This window comes from Hibiscus syriacus, unplaced genomic scaffold (assembly GCF_006381635.1).
Source record: "Hibiscus syriacus cultivar Baekdansim isolate YM2019G1 unplaced genomic scaffold, ASM638163v2 tig00116944_pilon, whole genome shotgun sequence".
Taxonomy (NCBI): Eukaryota; Viridiplantae; Streptophyta; class Magnoliopsida; order Malvales; family Malvaceae; genus Hibiscus; species Hibiscus syriacus.
In genome coordinates, this window is record NW_024063479.1 from 719,375 (window position 1) to 738,290 (window position 18,916).

General features: G+C 33.0%; 1 protein-coding gene and 1 pseudogene across 1 annotated transcript; both read left to right on the plus strand.

Moving 5' to 3' along the window:
• The first annotated feature begins 10,864 nt into the window (after positions 1-10,864).
• Positions 10,865-13,076, plus strand: LOC120188450 (annotated as a pseudogene).
• Positions 13,077-15,477: 2,401 nt separating this feature from the next.
• LOC120188451 lies at positions 15,478-17,084 on the plus strand. The gene is made up of 3 exons (XM_039191888.1): positions 15,478-15,947; positions 16,023-16,771; positions 17,081-17,084. The coding sequence occupies exons 1-3, from the start codon at positions 15,522-15,524 to the stop codon at positions 17,082-17,084; spliced, it is 1,179 nt and encodes a 392-aa protein (XP_039047819.1). The 5' UTR covers positions 15,478-15,521.
• The last annotated feature ends 1,832 nt before the right edge of the window (positions 17,085-18,916 follow it).

An 18,916-nucleotide genomic window follows, 5' to 3' on the forward strand; every position in this document is an offset into this window, starting at 1 on the left:
AAGGGATCTCAATAAGAAATATTTTTCTAATATATCAGGTAGAGTGGCTGGGAAGAAAGCTGAGCTGGAAAATATTCAGATCTTTAATTTTGCAAATGTTAACCAAATAAGAGTGGCTGAGGAGAAAAAGATTCAGGCTGAATTAATTGCACTTGAAAATGTTGAATCTGATTTTTATAGGCAAAAAGCAAAAGTGCATTGGTTGCAAGAAGGTGACCTAAGTACTAGGTTTTTTCACCAGAGAGTCGAATCTAACAAGAAGAGAAACACAATCAGAATTATCAAAGATGAAAATGGGGTGCTGCATGAATCTTTTGATGGCATGGCTACTGAGCTGATAATTTTTTCCAGCATCTCATTGGCACTGTTGATCCCTTAGCTAAGGGTTGCTCTGTGGACTGGTTAAAATCCCTGCTGGTTTATTCTTTGCCTGAGGGAGCTGGTGATTACCTTGCTGGAGAGATTACTGATAAGGAGATGAAGGAGGATATTTTCAGGCAGGGGAAGGATAAAAGCCCTGGGCCTGATGGATACACATCCTGGTTTTTCAAGGCAGCCTGGGAGATTATTGGCAATGATTTTCTAAATGCAGTAAGATTTTTCTTTCACTCATATTCCCTCCAGCCAGCCTTTAATGCCACCACCATTTTATTGGTACCTAAATCTTTAAATGCTTGTATGGCCAAAGATTTTATGCCTATATCTTGTTGCTTAGTAATTTACAAAACTATTACTAGAATTTTGGCTACTAGATTAGCATATGTTTTTCCTGATATGATATCTCACATCCAGTCTGCTTTTGTCAAAGGTATAAATATTGCTGAAAATACCTTGCTTGCACAAGAGATTGTTAAGGGCTATTCTAGGAAAAACTTTTCCCCTAAATGTTCCTTAAAGATTGACCTCCAAAAAGCTTTTGATTATGTTTCTTGGGATTTTTTATTGACTGTCCTTCAAGCCTTGGGCCTGCCTGAAATTTCTGTGGTTAGATTAAAGCTTGCATTACAACTCCTAGGTACTCCATCTCCTTAAATGGCAGTTTGGTAGGGTATTTCATGGGTGCTAGAGGAGTGAGGCAAGGTGACCCTTTATCCCCCTACCTTTTTGTTCTTGTGATGAATGTCCTCTCATCATTGTTGAATGTTGCTGCTAAGCATGATGTGTTTAGGTTCCATCCAAAATGCAAAAAAATATCCCTTACTCGTCTTTGTTTTGCTGATGACCTTTTCATTTTTTTTCATGGATCTTTAGAGTATGTTTTGGGAGTTATTAGCATTTTAAACATATTCTATGAACTTTCTGGCTTAAGGCTTAATGCTATGAAGTCTGAATTGTTTGCTTGCGGGGTGCCTCGATGTAGTCTGGATCTGATTTGCACAGCTACTGGTTTCAAAAATGGTCAGATGCCTGTTAGGTACTTGGGTGTGCCTTTGGTTACTCGAAAACTTTCCAGCAAAGATTGCTCAGCTCTACTTGTGAGAATCAAGGATATGATTGATAAATGGTCGAGTAAGCACTTAAGCTTTGGGGGGAGATTACAGTTAGTAAAGTCGGTTCTGTTTAGTATCTTTGGTTATTGGAGCAGGCAGCTTGTCTTGCCTAAGGGAGTCATCAGAGATGTTGAAAAATTATGTATGAGGTTTTTTTTGGAAAGGTTGCGATACTTCAGCTAGGGGGGCTAGGGTGAGCTGGAGTCAGGTTTGCTCTTTGAAATCTGAGGGTGGTCTGGGCTTGAGAAAGCTTGCTGATTGGAGTAAGGCCTGCTGCTTGATGCTCATCAGAAATATTCTAGCTGATGAGGGCTCTTTGTGGATTGCTTGGCTTAAATCTTATTGTTTCAAGTCTATGGATTTTTGGACAGTTGATTGTAAGCCTCATTTTAGTTAGATCCTAAGTAAGCTGATTAAATTGAGAGAGGAGGCTCGGGGATTATTTTGTTCTGTTGCTGATTTGTCTCAAATTAAGGGGGCATGGATCTGGGACCATATTCGTGAGAGGCGGGCCAAGGTTGATTGGCACAGATTGATTTGGTTCCCAGGTCATGTCCCAAAATTTTCCATTGTGGCTTGGATGGTGATTCTAGATAGGCTACTTACAAAGGACAGGTTAGCCAGATTTGGAATTCAGGTTGATAACATTTTTGGTCTATGTGGAGTTGAGATGGAATCTCGGAATCACTTGTTTTTTGAATGTTCCTTTACACGAGAGGTATGGGATGTAATCTTGTAGACTTGTGGTCTTCAGAACCAGTCGCTTCTCTGTTGGGATGATACTTTACACTGGCTGACTTCGAATCTGAGGGGGAAATCTCTTCTTGTTCGTATTCTAAAGCTTGCTTGGACTGGTTTTGTCTATTTTCTTTGGGAGGAACGTAATCATAGGCAATTTAGAGGTGTGATCCGTTCGGTTGATGCAATTGTACATAAAATTAGAGAGTCTATAAGAATTAAATTGTATAGATGCAGCATGAACTTGATGGATGATGTAAATAAGAGGCTATGTCTAGATTGGGATTTGTCTTAGTGTTTGTATTGTTCTTTGTAGCAGCTTGCTGCTCCTTTTTGGATGAATAAATCTTTTACTTATCCTAAAAAATAAAAAAAAATTTAAATACATATATATTTTTAGTATGAATAACTTAAATCTAATACGTCGAAAACGAAATAATTCTCGTAAATTTTAATAGTATTATATATATTTTTAAATACGTCATGTTTAATCTTTTTTATAGACACCATTTCTGGAACAAAGTTGCATCTTTGTCAGCTTGACAACTGAGATCTGTTCATATCCAGACAGATTCATTAGCATTTGCAAAAGGAGATAAGTATATGATTCGGTGGAGCATTGAAATATTAAAATACAATTTAACACGTTAACTATTTGATTCCAGTTCCATGTGGTTTCGCAAAGAGTCGACTCGTAGTGACAAACCCATCTTCAACTCGGTTTTGCATAACCTATAAACTACTATTATGTTTAATGCTAAGGTGGGAACCACTTACATACGATAACTATTCCCTATGCCAACTTTAACAAAAATATTTATATATTTTAATTTTTATACTTTCTAAAGTTCACACTTATATATATAATTTAAAATAGATTAATATTTTTATACAATAACTGTGCTTGTTATTTTTTTACAAATAATTTTGTCTTTATGGTATGTTTTTTAATTTTTTATCGATCGTTTGAATGTTATCTTTGTATAACTTTTTTAGGTCTAGATTTGATATCGCCTCAATGGATCAAAATAACAATTATTTGTTATCTTGTTAATCTTCTCTGCTTTGGACTTTCTGATCAAATTTGAATACACGATTTACATTCAAAGATAGTTTTCCCATGACACTTGACTCTGATTTGCAGTTGTATGTGACTTTTTAATAGTTTGATCTCATATTGTAGTTCGTTTATCGATGCAATCAAATCTATTTGTATCTATATTTTGTTCGAGTTTTTTGGATTAGTTTTAATCTTTTTCTTATATGGTCTTTATATGATCTCAAGTAACTAATTTCTTATGTCAATGATTATAAAAAAAAATCTTAATTATATGCTTAGTTTACGTTTATCACTATAAACTTTCATTGTAATTTTATTTATTTTTTATTTTTTTAAATAAAATTAACGATTTTATTTGTATAAAGAAAGCTATTTATTTTATGAGGAGCCGGCAGTCAATTAAATAGAGAGATGTGGACCATGTTTAGATTAGAATAATTAAAGAGACACGTAATCTTTGAGATGAGATGATCTCTAAAGCATTAAGAAGCTACCACGAGACTGCAGCAATCACACTCCTTACTTAAAAAAAGCCCATGAAGCCCCACTTTTCTATGTTTTATTCTCTTGACTTTTACTTTCAGTCTACTATGTGAACTAAGCAACCAACTTTGGGTTAAAACGATTGGAATTTTTATTATATTCTTCATATGTTCCAAGTAAATATTTATTATATATTGCAAATCAAAACAACTAAGAACAAAGAAGACGGTCCACCGTTTCTCATTTTGATTCTCTAGGTTTTGTATGGTTATACCAAACAATGTGAAAACTTAATTTACTTAGTATAGATAGGCTTGTAAATGAACTGAACGTTCAGCGAATCGTTCATGAACCATGCGGCGGGAAGTTCATTTATGTGCGTTTATTTATTAAATGAACGAACATGAACAAGATTTTACGTTCGTGTAATTAAATGAACGAACATGAACAAGATTTTACGTTCGTGTAATTAAATGAACGAACATGAACAAAGGGCTCGTTCGTGAACATTCGATTATATGTTCGTTCATTTATGTTCGAACAGAGGGCAAGTTGAATATGTTACGAAGATTATTGAAGTTGTTTGGATTTCAAGAAGATTGTTTTGTTGAACAAATTAACTTTAAGACTTTATTATGTTCATATAGCTTATTTATGATTTATGTATGTTTTTGTCGTATTCGAACAAATTAACTCTAAAGTTGTAGGTTATATTAATGAATTTTAAGTTGTTATTCTTGTTGTTTACTTTTTTTACATTCGTTTGTTGTGTTCGAATAAGTTTTTTGTGTGTTTGTGTTATTCGTTTATGTTCGTTTATGTTTATTCGTTCGTGTTCGTTCATTTATTAAATGAATGAACATGAACAAGTTATATTCCTTAATGAACGAACATGAACAAAAAAAATTTTGTTCGTTTATGTTCGTGTTCGTTTATGTTCGTTTATTTATTAAATGAACGAACATGAACATACTTTCGTTCGTGTGCGTTCGGTTCGTTTACAGGCCTAAGTATAGATCCAAAAATATGTTTGAGGATGGATGCATATATATTAATAACATAAAGTTTTGATATGGGATAGACATAAATAACATTTTAGAATGAAAACTATTAGTAAAATGAATAATTAATATAAAAGAATTAAATTTTAAGGTGAATACGTATATACTTTAAACCCGATGAACATCTGCCACTATTGATTGACCAAGATTAAAATCTAAATGTAATTTTATCGATCAATGGAGTACATGAGAATAAAACAAGTGCAAAAACGGTGCTTTGTCGTCCTACCTTCTTATCTTCAGTGGAATGCATGGGAGCTTTTAGGTTTATTATTGTGTATGGAGAGTCGATTTGTCTAGAAATCGGGATAGTGAACTTCAATGCTCATATCTTTCCTTCTGCAAATATAGTGAACTTCAAGGATCAAATAAGAAAAAAAATAGTGACCAATAGTAACAAGGATCAAAATAAATGAAAATGACAAAAATAATACCAAAAAAGAGCAGACGCGTTTGACGTTATTATTCTTGAAAATGATCTAATTTTTAATTAATTTATTGTTTTTTTATTTTCTTATTATTTTCCTAATAGGTCAACATTAACCATAGCTACGTGTAATATTATTCAAAATTTTCAAAGATAAAAATGTCTTAATAATTATAATTTCTTGAGTATATATATCTAATGTTACGAGATTGACGCTATTTATTAAATACAATAAAATATCTCAAATAAATATCTAAAAAGTTATCACGTTATACACAAAAAGTTTCACGTGCTTTATCATTTACAACAGCAACAAATAAGGTTATCCAAATATGGGGGTCTTATCCAATCATGGCTATGTGTGACTGGTAACTTACTTAATGGCGGGTTTTATTTTGATCAGTGCAGATCTTTTTCGAAGATGGACGTATCAAACGTTTTGTTTTTCTCCAAACTTTATTTTGGTTATTTTAATATATATATATATATATATATATTTCTTCTATTGGCGTAGTTACTTTTTGATAAAATTATAGATTTACGGGAAATTATTTATTTTAATTTATAACAGTTAAATATAAAGATAGATATAAAATCTTATATTATAAAGATTTCTGCTCTCTCTCGTCTTCTCAATTCATTCTTGATTAAATACAAGATTAAAACATTTGACTATTCTAATATCCATCGATCCTTATCTATGCATAATTAATTTATACCAACTTTAGGTTAAAACGCGACGCTTGTAGATACAAGATTAGATTTTTTTTACTATATTCTTCACATGTAATTTTTTCATATATTGCAAATCAAAACAACTAAGACGGTCCACCGTACGTCATTTTTGATTTATGGTTATACCGAACAATGTGAAAAGTTAGTTTGTTCATTGTTTGAAATCAAACCGAGCTAGGGGAGGAACATAGTGCAGATACGTGGGGCCATATTTCCAAAATTTTGAAAATTTTAATATTAAACCCTTAAATTTTTTTAAAAATAACTTATTTGACCCCATACAATTTTTGGAAATTCATATTAAGCTTTAATGTTTTTGAATATTCTTAATTAAACCTCTCCTATAATTTTTTTTAAATTCTTATTAAGTCTCTTAAATTTTCAAAAGTTTTAGTTAGATCCTAATTTTTTTGAAAAAAAGTATAAGTTAAACCTTCAAAAAATTTGAAAATTTTTATTTAAACCTCTATTTTTTTAAAAATTTTAAGTTGCCCCTCAAACTCGGTTTATAATTGATTTCTGAGATGATTTAAAATGAAAATTCTTAGACTTATTTATAGTTGATTTCTATGTACCAACTTACAAATAATTTAATAGTTTAAGGATCAAAGACGAATTTTTCCATATGCAAAATTTGGCCACTTGCCAACTTACATATTAGGCCTATTTAGAACTTTGATGTTTACGAAATTTAACCAACATTTTTTTTTAAATGGTTACTTTGTATTTGGAATTATAAAGTACACCACCCCAATGACCTTATTAAAAAACCTCTCTAATCCTATGTGGAGGAAAAAGAGTAAACCTTGGGATGGAAGCATAACCAACAAGAACCATAGAACAACAAGAACAACCACCTGGAACTACAGCAGTAGAACAACCCGATCAGGCTACATCAGTGAAGCTACAGTCTACCCCATAAATGAGAAACAACAAGCAATGCGTTCCAATAGGATCCCAACCCCCCGCCCTATCGCCAAACGTCAATCCAACATAAACTGACATCATCTAAACAAAGCAAGGACCCACAACCAAATGTAATTAAATTGTTTGGCAAGTTATTTGATATTTTGGTCTATATTTCTAATGTTAAATGAAATAATAATTAATTAATTTAAATCAAATAAATTATCGAAGAGTAGTAATAGTATTAGGAAATATTGCTATATTTAAAGATTCGGATTTGAGTAATTGAATTTGTAGGTAAGGGTGAGTGTTCGATTGAGTCAAATCGAGTTATTTGAGTTGATGAATCATTTTTTATAACTCAAACTTGACTTGATTTTTTTTTAGAATCGAGTATAGTTTATAAAATTTGAGTTGAGTCGGGTTTTTGAGTTTTTGTTTAAATATAATTATAAATATTTATAATATTATGATATTGTTTTATTCCAATTTAAATGATTTTCAATAACCATATAAATACATATATATTTCTTCATACTTTTTTCATAAGTGATATACATATATCATACAGAGTCGAGGGACTCGACTCAAACTTGAAAATCAATCCACTAATTACTAAAAATTTTGAAGTTATTTGAGTTGTATTTTATAACTCAATTTGAACTTGATTTTTTTTAGTCGAGTCAATTTTATGAAATTACAACTCGAAATTAATTCGAGTTAAGTCGAACAAAAAAACCAATTTTTCGATTCAAGCCTAGTTTTGCTCACCCTTATTTGTAGGCATGGACGGAGCTAGGATTCTAACTTAAGGGAGGCAAAGTATAATTAATCATAGAAAATGAAGGAGGCAAAGTATAATTAACCATAGAAACTGAGGGGAGCAAAGTATAATTAATCATAGAAATGAGGGGGAAATCAAAGTAAACTTGAATTTGGAGTCCTAATTTAATATTTACCCATATATTTTTTAATAATAAAAAATTAGAGATACTGCTGAATATAGAATGTGTACATGTTGTCTATAATTTAAGGGTTCTAAATAATCACTATTTTATAATCACCCATATTATTTAAAAATAAATAAATATAAACCAAAAGGTTACAGTGAATGATTTTGTTATGTTTACTGCTCGAGAAGCTGTGTTCATCTTGAGTTTCAATAAAAATCACTTTACCAACAACTAAAAGTTTAATTTTTTCTTAAAAAAATAAAAGTTCAAGGGGTTAAACTTAGAGAATTGGGGACGAAGTATGGACTTTAATATTTAACATAAGTGACCAAAATATTGTTTTTCTAAATTTGATGAGCAAAAAGGAAAATTTAGGAAATTTATGAAAAGATTATTAATGGATTTTATTTAAAAAAAAGAAAAAAAAAGTTTGAGACGCAGTGCACGTTAAACACGTGTTCTCAGGTTGTGTAGAGGATATAGAGATTAAATTTATGGTAAAGTATATAAATAGTCTTTAAACTTTTAGGACGCTTGCATTTTGGTAACCTAACTTTTAAAACTTACAATATAACTATCAAACTCTTAATTGTTTTTAGTAAGGTCCCTGTCGTACTGTCCCGTTAGGCTTTGCTGACGTGGCAGTTAACTGTCGTTAACCCCTATTTTCCTTCTCCTTCTCCTTCTTTTTCTCCTCCTCCTCATACTCCTTATTTGCCTCTATAGAGGAGGGACAACGACGAGGAGCCACTACCGACTGAGTTTTGTTTGGAACAGTGAGGACTTCAAGGGTGTTGACAGTGTGGCGAACAGACTGTCCTATCGGCCAAAAATTGATCAAAAATAGAAAAGGGGATTTGGGGTTTTCCGATGAGATTTGGTGCCCTCTCCACAGAGAACAGAGTTGAGGACAACGACGAGATGCCACGACCGAGTGGGTTTTGTTTTGAACGGTGTGAGGACTTCAAGGGTGGTGGCGATGTGGCGAACAGACTGTCCTATCGGCCGTAAATTGATCAAAATAGAAAAGGGGATTTGGGGTTTTTCGATAATATTCGGAGCCCTCTCCATAGAGAACAAAGATGAGTCTCAGCGAGTGGCTAGCGAGGTTTTGGTCAAAAAGGCGCGACGCTTTTAATGGTATCGGCGGTGATGATCACTATTGACTGACGACGGAGATCGAGGATGGGTGTTCGAATTGTTTTCTTGCGATTTGAGACAAACGGTGGACGATGAGTATGAATCGAGGGTCGGGGTGTGGTCGAGAGGCGACGTCGGTGACGATAGTGATGGCAGTGTGACTCACCGTTGACAAGAGGTGTGGTGAACAGGAGAAGAAGAAGAAAACTAAGAAGAAGAAAGGGGAGGGGGTTAACGACAGTTAAGTGCCACATCAACAAATGGTTACAACATGAACCTTACTGCAAACAATTAAAAGTTAGGCGACCAAAATGCAAGCAACCCCTAAAAATTCGGAGACTATTTATATATTTTACCCTTAAATTTATTCTTCCTCACTTTTAATAACTGATAAAATTATGTACTTATTTTTTATACTTTGTATATCTAATTGATTTATTTTAATTTGATCGATTTAAATTTCATATTTTTTTTTAAAATTTTAAAATATAAATTTTGACTTAAATAGTACATGGACAATATAAATAGTTTTTGTTTATGACTTAACCAATAGTTGTTATTTTTTTAAGTCGAGTTCGTATTATGAGTAAGTTATATTTTTTTATTAATCTAAGGTGATTATAAGATAGTATATGTTCTAAAGATTCGTAACTATTTAACATTGAAAGCTCAAACATCCTTGCAGTGTATATGCTCGAACTTAGGACCTCTAAGAATAATAACTATCTTTTTAACTACTGATGTAGCTTGGTTCGTGGAGTAAATTATATATTTAATGCTTGTTCTCCAAATTAACTATTTTAGCTGACCCTATTCCCATATGTAATTGGATAAAGGGGAGGTAGGGTATTAGACTGCCCCTAACGCCAGATTGAGAGCAGCTTCCGTGAAAGACCTCCGTTATGAATTGCCCTCAGTGGGACTTGATCCCACGACCACAAGGTTAAGACCATATAATTTATTCATGTTATCATTGTAATGTTTGGATTAGATTAAAATTCTAAAATTTAAAATTTATGTGACTAAATTTAATATATTAGAGTTCAAGGGCTAAATTTAGAATTTATGTATAATTTAGCGATTATTGAAAGAAAAAAAACGAAAATTTTAAGGATGGAAGGCGTTTTAACTTTTAAGCCAACCAAGCCTATCCTTAACTGTTTTGTCAAATTATGCCATGAGTAAAGGTTCTTTGCATAAGCTGTAAATTTAGTCCTTATATTTTAATTTGCTAAAATTTAATCTTATACTGTTTGAATTTTAAAATTTCGAACTGACCCAAATGATACTGGAACAAATGACTAAAACATAGGGACTTGAAGCAATTGATTTGGAGAACAAAAATTAAATTTACAACTTAATCATAATATCAAAAAATATTATTTGATTTAATAGATTTAATGATTATTGTTTGGGCCATAATAAAAAAAAATTAAATATATTATCCACGTATTATTTAGATCAAGATTAAAATTTTAAAATTCAAAAATACATAAACTAAAATCGACTAAATTAAAGTAAATGGACTAAATACAAAAGTAAAAGTAAAATGTCTTTTAGCTCCGAAAAAAATGTTGATGAAACTTTAATATAGCATTTAACATGTGCATTATTTTATTCAATGGTTCATGTGGTCCTACTTATCTATACGATCATGTCTAATGTAGTTATATAAGTATTATTATATAGGTAAATAAGATATTGTTTTTATTTAATTATTGTTTTTCAATTTATTAATTGATTAATTAAATCAATAAACATGACATTTTCGCTATAAAAGGAGCGAACTCATCTACGCGGAAACATAAGATTGTGCACAAGAAAAAAAGGAAGAGAACTATGGCACTTATACCAACCAGCAACCTCTGCCTGTCTCGTTTTAACCCTAAGCAAATAATGACCCCTACCACAATTCATCCTCAACAAGTTGTATCTGATCGGACAAGTTTCCATATCTGCTGTGCCGTGTCGTCGACCACACAAGTTTCCGTTTCCGATCAGCCGAAAGACGGAAGGCGTTCGGCGAATTATCAGCCAAGTATTTGGAGCTACGATTTCCTTCAGTCCCTAAACAATGTCCACGCCGTATGTAATTAGACCTCACACTATCTCATCACTCCCTCTATTTCATTGTTTACATAATTATTTGGTGCTGAATTCCCAGGACGTATTATACAAAGAGAGAGCAGCGGAGTTAGAGCAGGAAGTGAGGTTTGCTATTCATGATGAAGATGTAGAGCCGGTGATCTTGCTTGAATTGATCGATGACATCCAACGGCTGGGATTGGGTCATCGTTTCAAGACGGATATCGATAGAGCCCTTCAGAAGTCCGTGTCCTCAGACGACGCCTGTGTCGCGACGCAGTATAGTCTGCATGCAGCATCTCTAAGATTCAGGCTCCTCAGGCAACATGGCTACGAGGTCTCACAAGGTAAGAGTTGATCATCATGCCAAATAATTAATCACATTCGGATAAGTCGTTACGGATTTAGTCCATGTACTCTAATTTGATTACATAGGCTGATGCTGGTAAGTTGACCGAATGCAGATATCTTTAAAGCTTTCAAGGATGATAAGGGGAGTTTCAAGGAATGCCTTTACAAGGATGTCAAAGGAATGTTGAGCTTGTATGAAGCTTCACATCTTGCCTTTGAAGGAGAGGATCTAATGGAAGAAGCACTCGAGTTTTCACGAGTGCATCTCATGGATTTACATGGTGTTAGAAATTGGGAAAAGGGCTTATTAGAACAGGTGATCCACTCGCTGGAGCTCCCACTGCATCGACGAATGCTCAGGCTTGAAGCTCGGTGGTACATCGAAGCTTATGGAAGAAAGAATGCTACAAAACATACCCTACTTGAATTGGCCAAGTTGGATTTCAACATGGTGCAATCAACGCTTCAAGAAGATCTTCAAGATATGACAAGGTAAGGAAAAGAAGTTCTTCAAAGCATGTTCTTTGCACTTGCAACTCTAATGGCGTCGCTTTTGTAACGTTCGATTAGATGGTGGATCGGCACGGGGCTGATGAGCAAGTTGAATTTCGCAAGGGACAGGCTCATGGAATGCTTCTTTTGGTCGGTCGGAGTGGTTTCTGAACCCCAATTCAGGGATTGCAGAAAAAGTCTAACCAAAGTTGCCTCATTGGTAACAATAATCGTTGATGTTTACGACGTTTTCGGCACTTTGGATGAACTTTAGTTATTCACCGACGCTATTCAAAGGTTCGAATCTTAATGTAATCCCAATCTTATTTAGCCCTTACTACTCAGTATTCTAATAAGAAAATTTACATCTTGGATTTCAGATGGGATGTATGTGCAGGGAAAAATCTTCCAAAGTGTATGGAGCTATGCTTCCTTGCCCTTTACAACTCTGTTAATGAGATGGCATACGAAACTCTTAGAGATCATGGGGAAAACATCATCCCATACTTAACAAAAGCGGTATGGTAAACATTTTCTTAGCCTATTGACAATTCGCACGTCCTGTAAACGCAACTGCTTGACTTTCTATTATTTTTCTTTCAGTGGGCTGATCTGTGCAAACTGCAAATCATTCCTGCAAGAAGCAAAGTGGACACGCAGCAAACATGTTCCGACATTCGAAGACTATCTCGAAAATGCATGGATGTCTGTCTCTGGACATGCTTTTCTAGTCCACGCCTACTTTCTACAAAGCTCAAACATCACCAGTGAGGCACTCGATAGCTTGGAACGTTACCACGAGTTTCTTCATTGGCTGTCCACGATTTTTCGACTCTGCAACGACTTGGGAACTTCAAAGGATGAACTGGAAAGAGGTGAAAGCGCAAACTCGATCACATGCTACATGAAGGAAACTGGTTGCTCCGAGGCAATGTCTCGACAACATGTAATTGATCAGATCGACGATTATTGGAAAAAGATGAACAGGTTCCTGATCGATGGTTCACCATTCGAGAAACAATTATTAGAAACATCGATTAATTTGGCTCGGATTTCCCAATGCAAATACCAGCATGGAGATGCACATGGATGTCCAGATAACTGTCTAAGAATCGAGTTCAATCGTTGATTGTTAACCCTAATTCTATCGACTAAAGAGCAATTTCATAAGTTATGCATATTGACCTTAGCTTATAGGATAATTAGGATAAGATAAAACCTTAGATGATTGAGTAATTATGATTATATTATTGTTTGTAGACAAATAAAACTTAATTTCATTGTCAATTAGTACAAAGATACAAGTTAAACACCGCAACCCTATTAACTTGCTAGTTTGCTCACAATTTATTTTTTGAATTAATCGATAGTATCTTATATATTGATTAACTAATCCAAATTAAATTTTGCAGAAGCCTATTATAAGAACGACCTTCTCTCAATCCAGTTTACTCTATTCATAAATGTCAAAATTCGAACTCTTAACTTTTAGTTAATTGCTCACAACTTATTAATCATATATGTTTCAACATGTATGTGCAACTTATTAATCATATATTATCTGCATTAATAATATCCTTTTTAATTGGTTTAAGAGTTTATTTTGTTCATAAAATAAAATTTAATCAACAATTGAGTACGTCTTTTAATTATATTAATTTTGTTTTTTATATTAATTGTAAGTGTATTAATGTGTCGATTGATTGTATTAATATGACTTTTCATTGTATTGATGTAACAATTCATGCATAAATGATGATGAATGATGTTTTATTATAGAATAATGATACTAATCATATTACTACTCAATTAAAGTACGAATGACTTTTCATCCTCTTAATAAACTTCAATAATATTTAATACAAATTAATTAGTCAATAAATCATATATCAATTGTTAAATAAAGAATATGAACAATTTTTAAAATATCTGACACATTTTCCTGCACAAAATCCGACACATTCCTAAAGCTGAAACCAGATTTTATAATGAAAAATAAAAAACAAAAAACAGATACTTTGCACCCCAACAATAACTATGAATCAAAGAAAACAAACCAAATCCCCTGTAAGCCTCCATGTAATCAAATGGATCCTGGTACAAAGCAACTAAACATTTGTGTTTGGACAGTACACGTTATGTCCTTTTAGCTATCATTTGATTAGTCAATGTTGTGACACTGACAACCATCGGTGCATTGTGGAACATGTGATAAATTTCAATACTTGTATTGCATTCAAATCATTTCAAATAATTTTTAAATGAGAACACAGAAATAATCTCATCATCACGCAAAATTTTAGATTAGGGTGTGAATTTTTTAAAAAATATATTAAATTTTTAAAGATACATAACTATAAAATTTTAGAAGGTACATATAAAAATATTTAAAATTACCAAAAATAATACTTAAATTATATATAAAATAAAATTTTCAAAAGATACAATCCTCCTCTCAAAATATCCTTCAATCCACCCTAATCTCATAAAAAACCATAAAAAATAGACACCTCAAATCAAAAGATCCATAATGGCATCCAGGCTGGCGAATGTACAAATAAATAGGGTTAAAGTCAGGAATAGACTGAGACGAACGGATAAGCACAATCATTATCTGTAAATTTTGAATTACCCGTCCAACTCAGTTGGTAGAGTGCAAGGCTCTTAACCTTGTGGTCATAAAATCAAATCCCATGATGGGCAATTCATAATTCGGAGGTCTCTCACAGAAGCTGCTTTCAACCTAATGTTTGGGGCAACCTACTATCTTACTTTCCCTTTACCCCATTACATATGAGAATAAGGGTCAACTAATTTTTATTATTTGAAAACTTTAATTGCATATATATATATTTTAAATATATTTTTATAAGTACATCCCTTAATATAAAATCTTGTATCGTGGGATCTTTCTGCTTACTAAATCCATTAACATTTTGCTATTGTTCCATATAATTGCATAATGTAGCGATTGGGCATAAATCCTTTCTGAAACCCATAAGGCCCAGAAACAAATGTATTACATTAATAACATGACACGTTATATAAAGTTAATTTCTAATTTAACCTATAAACTTCAATTAAAATATAAATTGAATACTTTTTCTATTTTTTAATTATAATTCAACCAAATTAAACGTTGGAGCTTACAATCGAATTTGTTCAATTGACCAGTGTTGTCACACCCCGATTTAGGATATAAATTTTAGAAATTTTGAAGTATTGGGTTCAAAAGAATTATGGAGAAAATTCATGGAATTTAGTTATAATTTTCTTCCCTTAATTATTATAAATTTAAGAGATTGATAGAATACGATAGTTTATTATTGTGAAATGATATGAAGTTTAGTTGGAAAATAATTGTTTTATCATACTATTATTTTAATAAACAAGTTGAGGGCCACTCAATAAGAGATATTTTTTTAAGTAAGGATAATGCAACCATGGTTGGAATCTATTGCTTTCAGCTTTCACTTTCGGCCCGCTATTGTATCCACTAAAGCCTTTGGTATTATTTTTAACTCATGCCAACTGGAAAGGAAAAAAAAAACTCAAAAGATATATGAGTTATCTGTTACCCTCACTGCTTCTCCTGATCAAATGAATGCTGCAAGCCGAAACTCTTTGTTGATGGATGAATACTCCGATGAGGATGAAGAACAAATGCTTGAAGCAAAACATGAGGCATATCCTACTAAAAGTGACTATGATATCAAGAGAACAGCCCTGGAAGAAGAATCGGTTGAGAGAATTGATTTGTCATGCTTTTCTGGTAATCTACGGCATGATGACCGTGATAATTCTCGTGACTGTTGGAGAATAACGGATGGTAACAATTTCAGAGTACGTAGCAAGCATTTTTGTTACAACAAATCAAAGATTCCTGCGGGAAAGCATTTAATGGATCTGGTTGCTGTTGATTGGTTTAAAGACACAAAAAGAATAGATTATGTTGTCAGGCGTCAAGGCTGTGCTGCACAAGTTGCTTCAGAGAAGGGGCTTTTCTCTTTGGTCTTCAATGTTCAAGTTTCTGGCTCAACACATTATAGTATGGTATTCTATTTTGTGACAAGGGAACTAGTACCCGGATCTCTTTTGCAACGATTTGTTGATGGCGTTGATGAGTTTCGCAATAGTAGACTGAAGCTTATTCCATCAGTACCAAAGATAGTTTCATTCGTTTCCTTTTTGCTCATCTCTTATGGCTACTGCATCACCTGCGAACGCCTTTGCGTAACGGAGCCTCGAACTACTACTGCAATCGGATGTGTATTTTACTCGACTCTTGTTGGCTACCGAGCTTTTGTACCTTATTTCAAGGTTCTGTTACTACTTAATTACATGATTTCTTTCTATGTAATTTTTCATCATATATCGCAAAATCTATTACTGTTGCTGGAGCAATTGACTTATATTGAGGATGAGGAGGTCCAACTAATGCGTGATGCCGTTTATATGAAGTACAGAATGTTAAAGAAATTTCTGGGTGCTATGCAAATAGTTACAGTGGCAGAAACTATGATATACATTAACATTTATGACTCCTCGGAGAATTACTGGCTTCGGTCATTGGTTCGGGAATGGGCTCAATTCTGCATCTTTATGTACATTGGATTGACTTTTAGGTCAAAAGAATTGGCACCACATTTTTCGGTTATGCCAACTTTGAAATCTAAAGCGGATTTAATGGTCCCTCCGATCTATCGTATAGAAAATTATTTGAAGTCTTATTTGTATGGTGGATTGTCCGTGTTTGTGAGAAAAAGATTGGAAGCTAGAAATCAAGTTAGTGAGATTAAATTCAAGAATCATATTTTGGGTTTTGTTGACTTCATGAGTTTGATTATGAAGTCCGTTTCGTCAAATTCGAACTCGGTAAGATGTTTTTTTACTGATTAATCACCCAATTCGATCCGTTTTTCGCAATTAAGCTCTTTTTGATGAAATTTTTGTTGATATATATCCGAATAATTATTGGAAGTTTATTTCAAGATTGAGGGCGTTCGAATGGAGTTAAATGGTCGATCAGTATGACACGAAAATCAAGGTAATACATTAATACCTCTTTATGTTTTATGAAACATATTGATAATTGATAAATGCATGGATGTATATGATTTGTCTATTATGCATGTTTGATTATGGATGTTTGATTATAGATGAATTCGAACCGAATACTGTTTAAGTGATAAATTAGTTAAGTCTCTATTGAATTACAAGTTATGTGATTGAGTAATAAAGAAACTAGTCCTGAATATATAAATTATAATTTATCTCATTAAAGGTACTTGGATGATAAATTATGAGAATACTTTGATTAGGAAAAATTACGAAAATAACCTTATATTGTAAAAAGACAAGAATTGACCTTGGAAGATGGATAAGAAGTTTGTAAAAACAAATTGATCTGATGAAACTACTGATGTGTATAGAAAATACTAGTTTTGCTTAGGAAATATGGATAACCGATTTCTAAACCAAGATGGCTTGTACAAGATACTAGAAGTTGATAAGGAATAATTTAAAGTTTAGAGATCTGGGAAAGCGATTAACCCTAGAATCTCTAAATTATAATTATCTTTGTTAAGAGTTTTAATACCGAAATTATATGGTTAAGAAATTACGAGATTACCCTTAAGAGGAAAAAATAGCTCAAATTGACCCTGAATGAAAAAGTACTCAAGAAGTCATGCCTAAATCGATGAATTACTAGTTTCATCGTTAAGTTCACACGTTTATACAAAAAATTCCTGATAATCCGTAAATCTCTGAGTTATGAGTAAATATCTGAGGAATAATTTATCGAGGATGCTCTTTGACAGAATTGTTCGAAAAGACTGAAGTAAATGATAAATTGAATTAAATAATAAGACCGGACGAAAGGAAAGGATTGAAATACCCTAGATTTGTAAAATGACCAAAATGTCCTTATAGCCTAGACTAAGTAAATGTCTTGGATTAATTAAGAAATCCAAATAAACATGGATGTTGCACTACCCTTAAAAGTTATGGAACTCAACTTAAGTGAGTTGACCAACACTAATGCTATGTCAGTACCTGAATAATATAGATACCACTCGAATTCTGGTTCATATCCTCAAGTTTGGATTGATGATAATTCTGAAAGTACTCAGCTCAGCTCAACTCTATATCACATTCGGTACTAAGAAGTGGATATTCGTTAGACAAATCAACTACGAATACCAAATTGAACTTAATGAAAGTATAATATGTATCGAAATTCAGAAACGTCCGAATTACTCTGGAAAACTCTGAAGTAACTGGGATAGACTTGACTACTAAGTGATCTAAGTAAGCTCAATGACTGAGGATTAAATAAGTGATTTGGATGAGTCTGGGAATGCTAATGAACTTAAATGATGTATTGTCCTTCTGAGTCATGAACTACAAATCAAGCACGTCAGCATTTCATGATATTGTGGAAGCGTGGAAATGAAATAAAGACATTGGAAGATCTATTCAGCGATGATTCTGAATATAATCTATGGACAATAATTTGTGGTATTAAAGAGTAAATACCCTGGAAGGACAATGAATTGACCAGTCGACAAACATTAGTTCTGGGAACTATTCATCTAAGAGTTGTTTGATAATCCGATCAATCGACATAGATTGTAAAGGTCCTGAATCTTCGTTCTTCCTTATCAGCTCAAATCACTCTGGTTATGTATGAAAACACAAGTAACTCAGATGTAAAGGATTCTGAATACCCTTCTAATTACGTAGAGCTTCTGAAAAATGTTCGAATAAGATGATCCTGATAAATCATATTCTGAATAACTGATGATCATGTCAGTTAATGAACTCTTCCAATAGTGATTCTAACTTCCGACATTCTATCGGTAAACTGAAGATCCGTGTTTCTCCGCCCGATAAGATTATCCAATATCTCTGAATAATATCTGGAAACTCTAGTGTGTTCCCTACTCACATGAATATTTTATCTGATTTCCGATTTGAATTATGTTCTGACA

What these genes read in the sequence shown, in the direction of transcription:
- LOC120188451 (XM_039191888.1), top strand. Translation starts at nt 15,522, where the DNA reads ATGAATGCTGCAAGCCGAAACTCTTTGTTGATGGATGAATACTCCGAT. An exon ending in CTTTGGTCTTCAATGTTCAA is followed by an intron (nt 15,948 to 16,022) that starts GTTTCTGGCTCA and finishes TCTCTTTTGCAA; the next exon opens with CGATTTGTTGATGGCGTTGA.